The 8,614-nt window shown below is 41.0% G+C and overlaps 1 protein-coding gene across 1 annotated transcript in view; it reads right to left on the bottom strand.

The window, feature by feature from the left end:
* Positions 1 to 8,614, bottom strand: part of LOC122549503 (fibrocystin-L-like) — a 218,614-nt gene that overhangs the window by 52,344 nt on the left and 157,656 nt on the right. Inside the window, exons 54-58 of the mRNA XM_043689363.1 lie at positions 7,460 to 7,578; positions 6,617 to 6,746; positions 4,777 to 4,950; positions 3,389 to 3,492; positions 426 to 552 (exon numbers count right to left, since the gene is read on the bottom strand). Coding sequence (XP_043545298.1) covers positions 426 to 552; positions 3,389 to 3,492; positions 4,777 to 4,950; positions 6,617 to 6,746; positions 7,460 to 7,578 — 654 coding nt within the window. The remainder of the gene's footprint in view (positions 1 to 425; positions 553 to 3,388; positions 3,493 to 4,776; positions 4,951 to 6,616; positions 6,747 to 7,459; positions 7,579 to 8,614) is intronic.

Here is an 8,614-nt window from a genome sequence, read left to right as displayed (position 1 = left end):
TGAGGAGAAACTTCTTCACCCAGAGAGTGGTGGGTGTATGGAATGCTCTGCCCCAGAAGGCAGTGGAGGCCCAGTCTCTGGATTCGTTTAAGAAAGAGTTGGATAGAGCTCTTAAGGATAGTGGAATCAAGGGTTATGAAGATAAGGCAGGAACAGGATACTGATTGAGGATGATCAGCCATGATCATAATGAATGATGGTGCAGGCTCGAAGGGCAGAATGGCCTACTCCTGCACCTGTTGTCTATTATGAACATTCTGAAGTGAAATTTTTTTTCAGTTGGTCTTATCCTTATTCAATGATGTAATTACAGGTGACAACCATGCTACATCATGGAGAACAGGCTAACTCACATGTGCCTGGGTTGCACCTTCACATAGAATTGATTATTATTTACATTTATTGACATGCTGAGATATGATTACCTCCATCATAAGTTTTGAATATGACATTGTCATCAATATTAAGCCCACTTGTTGCAAAGACTCCTATGGCAGCAGTAAATCCGTGATGGAAAGCACATCCACGAATGTAAGATTCATTTTCTACAATCTGGAAAGAGATAGTTAGAATTACTCAATGTCAACAAATTATGTCCTGATACATTTCTTAAGGTATCAAAGAAGATCAACAGTGACTCTTACAGTCACTGGCTGATCTTGAGGGATATCTCCTTCTGCTCCACCTCCATTATTCATCTTGTTTTATGCCAGGTCCTGCCTTTGTTGAAATTAACTCCTCAAAATTTTCTTTTGTGAATAAAAATGCAGAAATTATCAGTTTAGAAACCATTGAAGGAAACACGTTTCTGATTATGTGCAAGCCCTTCTCTCCCTACCCTCTCTCCCATTCTGAGACCCTCAGTCAGAAGTCTCGTGTTTGAACCTCACTCTGGGCTATAAACCTGGAGGTGCTGGAAATCTAGAATGAGAGCTAAAAATGCGAGCAATATTTATCATCTATCATGAGAGAGACAGACAAAGTTAATGTTTCAGGTTACTAGAAGTGTTGTGTGTGTGCGTGCGCCTGTGTCTGACTTTGTGCAAGTGTCTGTGGTGCTTTAGTCTGTGTGTCTGTTTTTTGGTGTGCATCAGATTACAACAGGATCTTGATCAGATGGGCCAATGGGCTAAGGAGGTGGAGGTGAATGTGAGGTGTTGCATTTTGGAAAAGCAAATCTTAGCAGGACTTATACAATTTATGGTAAGATCCTAAGGAGTGTTGAGGAACAAAGAGATCTTGGAGTGCAGGTTCATAGCTCCTTGAAAGTGGAGTCGTAGGTAGATAGGATCGTGAAGAAGGCATTTGGTATGCTGTTCTTTATTGGTCAGAGTATTGACTACAAGAGTGGAGGTCATGTTGCAGCTGTACAGGTCATTGGTTTGGCTACTGTTGGAATACTGCATGCAATTTTGGTCTCCTTCCTATCAGAAAGATGTTGTGAAACTTGAAAGGGTTCAGAAAAGATTTACAAGGATGTTGCCAGAGTTGGAGGATTTGAGCTATAGAGAGAGGTTGAATAGGCTGGTGCTGTTTTCCCTGGAGCTTCGGAGGCTGAGGGATGACCTTATAGAGGTCTATAAAATCATGAGGGGCATGAATAGGATAAATAGACAAAGTCTCTTCCCTGGGGCGGGAGAGTCCAAAACTAGAGGGCATAGGTTTAGGAGGGGAAAGATATAAAAGAGAGCTAATGGGCAACTTTTTCACTCAGAGGGTGGTACGTGTATGGAATAAGCTTCCAGAGGAACTGGTGGAGGCAATTGCAACATTTAAAAGGCATCTGGAGGGGTATATGAATAGGATGGGTTTGGAAAGATATGGGCCAGGTGCTGGCAGGTGGGACTAGATTGGGTTGGGATATCTGGTCGGCATGGACAGGTTGGACCAAAGAGTCTGTTTCCATGCTGTACATCTCTATGAGTCTGAGTCTGTGTGTGTGTGTGTCTGTGTTTGAGTCTGTATATGCATCTGTCTTTGAGTGTGTGTCTATGTGTGTCTTACTCTGTGTCAGTATGCATCTATCAGTTTGTGCGTGTCTCTACCTGTTTCTGTATTTGAGTCTGTGTGTGTGTATACAGCAAACTCAAAGCTTTGCATAAAGTGGAGACAAAAAACTGCAGATGCCGGAATCCAAGGTAGACAAGCAGGAAGCAGGAAGAGCACAACAAGCCAGGCAGCGTCAGTTTCGGGTGTAACCTGTCTTCAGGACTGAAGATGAGTTTAAGAGGAGCTGCTCCTCTTATATCCATCCCCAGTCCTGAAGAAGGGTTATACTTGCAATGTCGAATTCTCTACCACCTGATGCTGCCTGGCTTGCTGTGTGCTTGCAGCTTTCTGCTTGCATAAACTGGAGTCCAGAGATGATTAAAGATCAAAAGATTTTGTGATGCAAAAGCCCTTATACTGGGTAAAAGTGAATAAAATTGGTTGGGTCCACATAAGACAAATTCCTATTAAAAAATTTGAACCTAAATGCAATGTGAAATAACAAACAAAGCAAATTGAGAACGAAAAAAGCAAAATTAGAAAAAAGAGAAACAATTAAAAAAACCAAATAAAGGCAGTGGCTATAATCTAAAGTTGTTAAACTCAGTGTTGAGTCCAAAATGCTGTAAAGTGCTGAGTTGAAAGATGAGGTGCTGTTCCTTAAGTTTGTGTTGAGCTTCACTGGAACACTGCAGCAGGTCAACTTGGGAGCAAGGTGAACAATTAAAATGACAAATGTTCGAAACTTGGATCATGTTTGTTGACTGAAGTGGTCACTCAATCTGCATTTGTGGTCCCCAGTGTGAAGGACGCCCTGATCAGTGGAAATCAGGGTCAAGTTTTCACTTTGAGGACAACAAACATGATTTGGCACTGAACACACACTCAAGGAATTAAAGATGGCAGGCAAACGCTTAAAGCTAGATGGTTAACAAAAGGCTGTATAACTTAAGAGGAGTGGCATGTTGCAATGAAGAGTAAGTAACTGAGAGGGTACTTCAACATGGAGGTCCCCTCATAGCCACCTATTAAAAAATTCAATCATACAAGAGGAAGTAGTCAGCCCACCACCGTGGTGGTGTTAAGGATTGGGGATAGCACTCTACATGGTGGGCCTCCAAGTTTGGAGCACTGGCACACTGGTCTGCCGCTGGTGTCTACCTCCTCGCAATTTAACTACTCCCTGTCATTTGGAAAAACTGGAGACCAAATGGAACAGTCTCTGCAAAGTTTCAAGTATTTGGGTAAATATCGGAAAACTTGATAAAAATGTCAACCTGACAGACTCATGTCTTCAAGTGAGGCATGCCATATCTCAATTTGCAGTATACTGTCAGAAACACAAGCAAATTAATCTGCATGACAAATATGAACTGTTTAAAAAAAATCTGTTACAAACCTCTCCAAGATTGAGGAAAGACACAGAATATCGTGGGCCAAAGTAACTTAAGTAACCATACTGTCCACTGTGATAAAATTCAACATCCTGTATTCTGGCATTACCTACAAAACATAGAAAAACATCAACAATTTAAATCATCTTTAACAGGTTGCAGAAATGAAAGATTTGTCAAGGACAGTATAGAAACGAGTAATCATCAGTAAAAGTAATATTTTGTGCAGAAACTTTCTTGGTTCAAAATTAAAAGAATTAAAGTGAAACTCTTTCAACTTTTGTCTAAAACTACAACATAGTGTTCAGAAGCCTTTCGGATCAATGTTTCAGCGTTGTTGTTGCCAAAATCACTGTGTGCAATTCGAACACAGAAGTGTTTGTGGAGTTAACAAGTTGGATGGGATCCTGATACCCCATCTGCTTCAGAGCAAATTTTCATTTCTCTTACATGGACCAAGCATACAAAGATCATTGACTGATGAGGATCAAATCTTAGCAGTTACAGTTAAATTGGATATATTACAAATAATCTCAAGAACTAATGATCTGACAAGAATTCAAACCTCAATGTAGGGATGAGGGTGTTTATTTAAGCAAATCTGGAATTTAGAAAAAACTACTGTCAGTAACTGACACAAAACTACAGAATTGTGTAAAAGTCCACTCATTCACTAATGTACTTATGGGAAGACAATCTGCTGTCATTACCCTGTCTGGTCCATAAATGACTTCATGCTTCGGGCAATTTGGGTTGACACTTAACTCTGAAATGGCCTTGTAGGTCACACAGTTATACAAAACAGTTCTTACTGACTCTTTGTTGAAGCTTAATAATCTTAAAACATAAGTATATGGAAATGCATCAATCACCAACTCCTACGTGGTCTATGTGTTAATTATTTTATTTGTTTATGAACAGTGACTGAAGACTATATTAGTCGGTAGTGCACTCAAGTGAGCACTTTGTACATCTTGGCATATACATCAGAAAATTACATGCTTAGCCTCTGATTTTAGTGGCATTATTTTAACGGTTATGTTGTTCATCACCATTTAAAGCAGGAACATACAAATCGGATAATCTTTCTCAGTGTTCACTCCCAACCTGTAACCACATTTCTCATGTCTCCAAATGATCTTCAACTTCCCCATCACTAAATCTCTTCTCCGTAATTATGACTGGATGATAAGCTTTGCTTTTCTGAATACCTGGCTCTCCATTCTTAATCCAGCTTTGACAAATCTCAGTCCCAGCTGATGAAGTATCCGAGGTAATATGCCCACATAACATTTTTTTTTGCCCATTCACAGGAGCACTGTCACAAGAGATCTTAGGGAATATGTTTCAACACTCTTTGGGAGATTTCATAAACTAAATAAGGATAAGATACCTTTGAACTCCATTCCGTTATGGAAGAAGGAACTGATCAAGACTCGTGCTCCAAACAATTCATCTGCCTTGTCAGGGTGATTATGGCCAATGATCTTGATGTTTCTGCTGAGCAGGCCAATATCTGCCGCCAGAGTGTAACTCTGGCCTCTTCCCTTCAATTCCTGTGTTTCCGCTTGAAGAAAATGAACAATCTCCATTCAGATTGATTCACAGACATGGACACAGCCATTAATAAAAATTGCACTCCATGAAATGGGTTCAGAACAACATAAATGGGCTATTTTCAATTGTCCTATTAGAATAACAAACTTAGTTACTAAAAATATTGAAATGCTTACTATGTAATGCAAATATGATTTTAAAATAGTATTTTTGAAAATGCATTATCCTTTTCGTCCCTCCCATGTCAATTTTAATTTCATTCATGTAAAGAATCTTTGGATTTTTTTTACTTAATTGAAGTTGCTATATAAATACACACTGCTGTTGCTGGGGAGGCTATAAGTCTCTGATATACAGTTGGTCACTTTCATACATCAAGTAGTTATTAAGCTGCTCATTAGTAGTCTAATGTGGTCCCTTGAGTTCCAAATCCTCTGGAGGGAATAATGTACTTTAACTGCGAGATTGGTCTTCCTGAGGTATGTATGCTGAATTTGCTTCTTTGTTTAGGTTCTGGTCTCCATTAGATGAAAATGATAAAGAGGCACTGGATTAAGTATAAATGTTGATTTGCATGGAAGGCATCAGAATAATGGGAGAAGATGTACTGGGTGGAATTCATAAGACATAGGAACTGAAATTAGGCCATTCAGCCCATCAAATCTGTTCCTCCATTCAATCATGGCTGGTAAGTTTCTCAAACCCATTCTCCCACTTTCTCCCTGTAACTCTTGATCCCCTTGATACTCAAGAGCCTATCTATTTCAGACTTAAATATGACTCAATGACCTGGCCTCCACAGCCTTCTGTGGCAATGAATCCCATAGATTCACCACTCCCGTAGTTTCTCCTTACCTTCATTCTCAAAGATTTTCCCTTTACTCTCAGGCTATGCCCTCGAGACCTAGTCTTTCCTACCAATGGAAACATCTTCCCAACATCTACTCTGTTCAGGCCATTTAGTATTCTATATGTTTCAATTAGATCCCCCCCCTCATCTTCTGAATCCCATCGAGTATATACCCCGAGTCCTCAAACATTCCTCACATGTTAAGCTTTTCATTGCTGGGACCATTCTCCAGGGCCAGTACATCCTTCCTGAGATATGGGGCCCAATATTGCACACAATACTCCAAATATGCTCTGACCAGAGCCTTATGGAGCCTCAGAAGTACATCCTGCTTTTATTGAAATTTCTTGGAAAGGGCTGAAGGTGACCTAATCAAGGCCTTTAAAATAATGAAAGGTTTTGAGACAATGGGTACAGAGAGAATGTTTTCTCTTGTGGGAAGAGCAAAACTAGAGGCCATCAAAATCTGATGGTCACCAGGAGGAGTGCCTTCCCCCAGAGAGTGGTGATTATGTGGAACTAGCTAAGACAGTTACTGATTAATAATTGGTAAATAACAGACATGCATTTCAGGGGAAAATATTCAAGCAAGTGACGAAGAAGGGAATACAAGGTTATGCTGAGATGAAGGAGGAAAAGAGACGATTGAATGGAGCAGTAATGCCAGAATGGACTGGTTCCATGGAATGGCTGATTCCGTGCTGTACATTCCATGTCATTCTCTGTAATTCTCGCTCTTAATGATAATTTGCAACAGAGGGTGTCCAGATCTCATTTCTGACAGTACCAAGAGATCTATTAGAATTTCCATTCAGCTGAGACTTACCAACGTGTGTGTACGATAGTGCTTCATTCAAACCCAATGTCTTTCTATCAAAGGAGATAGAGTGGATTGTTCTGATTTCTGTCTGTGTGTAATTATAGCTTGTTGTTGACACAAAGATCTCATCTCCTTCCTGAACAAAATTAACATCAATCAGTAGCTGAACCATGAGATAAACTAAACTGGGTTAAGTGGATTGATACAGCTCCCCCTTCCCCAGTGACTAATCAGCTGCCCAGTTTATTAGATTAAGTCCTGACAGAATCTGTTTGATTTAAAGATTAGCCCCTGGGCAGGATATCCTGCTGAAATGCTGGAGCAGGGTTCGGATGAGATTAGTGGGGGAGGTGGGTCAGAGCAAAAGATAAAACATGCAGAGGGATACACTGTAGTAACTGGCTCAGCTGGAGTGAAGAAAGGGTGGCTAGAGGAGATGTTAGGTGGCAGAGTTTTCATTCTCCAATGCCAGAAGAATTTGGCTGTCCAAGACAGGTGTATATAAAAAGAGGAGAGAGAAGATGCCTCTATCTCTGCTCATGGAAGTTCAAGAGCAAACAATAATTCTTGTTTATTTTCAGAGATGGTTGTGGGTCCAGGAACAAATGATATTCTCAGTGCTGAAAAGTGGGCATCCTTAAATAAGATGCACCCCAAGATTGAGGTCCCATTAACTGGCCTCGATGCAGAATCCTCCCAATTCAGTGAAGTTTCACTACGTTGGGCTCCCTCTCCCCCAGTTATTGATCCTAATCCTTGTACAAATTGGAGGAGGTTATGCCTCTGGAAGAATCCATCCCCGAAAAATCATTGTTAGGCTACTTACAGTACGGCCCCCATCCTGAATACCTGCCAATCGACGGCTTCAACCAGAGTTATGTTGAGGGAGCCGGCATGTGCTGTTGAACCCAGTTTGGTTTTATAGACCAAATGGGGAATACCGTGCAGATCCAGTCCTCCAAACACACCTACAGAACAAAGAGGCAAAGCAGAAACATTGCAGCCCTGAACTCTAGGAAAGAAAACTGGGCAACAGTTTCAGACAAACAAATCAACTGGCAAACTGAAAATACAGGCACTGAAACCAACATTGGAAACAAACAGTTACACAGAAAGTGGAGTGGGACAGTAAATGATGCCACATAGAAGTAGTTTTGGAAATCTCAAAATTCTTTCCAAATGAGGTTGATTCTTAAGGAAGAGGGTGGGGTGAAGTGAGTCAAACTGAGAATTTGAAACAAAGGTCAGTAGGTTTTTGTGAGGTAGGGGCAAGAAGGGATATGAAGCACAGGCAGATAAAAACTGCATCCCACCCAGATCCATCCCCTACCCTATCCCTGTAACCCTGCAATTCGAATCCACCCAGCCTGCATATCCCTAGACATTGCAGGCAATTTAGCACGGTCAATCCAATTAATCTGCACATCATTGGACTACGGGAGGAAACTAGAGCACCCAGAAGAAACCCATAAGACATGGTGTGGAAACTCCACACAGACAGTCACCCAAGGATGGAACCTAATCAGGCACATGTATGGTGTAAAAGCATGATGGACTGGTTGAATGCCTCCTCTTATATCTATTACTCCACTCTGTTGGTTCCACCCTGTTCATTTTATATCCATCTTTTTGAGGGTTGATAGGTGACTTTTGGTCTATTGAACACCACAGGAGTAGTGCCAGAAGATTGGAGGCTAGCAAATGTGGTTCCCTTGTTCAAGAAGGGGAGTAGGGATAACCCTAGTAACTATAGGCCGGTGAGTCTCACTTCTGTTGTGGGCAAAATCCTAGAGAGAATTGTAAGGGATAGGATTTATGAACATCTGGATAGGAATAATGTGATCAAGGATAGTCAGCATGGTTTTGTGAAGGGCAGGTCGTGCCTCACAAACCTTATTGAATTCTTTGAGAAGGTGACTAAGGAGGTGGACGAGGGGAAAGCAGTAGATGTGGTGTATATGGATTTTAGTAAGGCGTTTGATAAGGTTCCCCATGGTAGACAAC

Source organism: Chiloscyllium plagiosum, chromosome 4 (genome assembly GCF_004010195.1).
Source record: "Chiloscyllium plagiosum isolate BGI_BamShark_2017 chromosome 4, ASM401019v2, whole genome shotgun sequence".
Classification (NCBI taxonomy): Eukaryota; Metazoa; Chordata; class Chondrichthyes; order Orectolobiformes; family Hemiscylliidae; genus Chiloscyllium; species Chiloscyllium plagiosum.
Note: the sequence above shows the minus strand (reverse complement) of the source record. Positions and strands in the feature narration are given on the sequence as shown.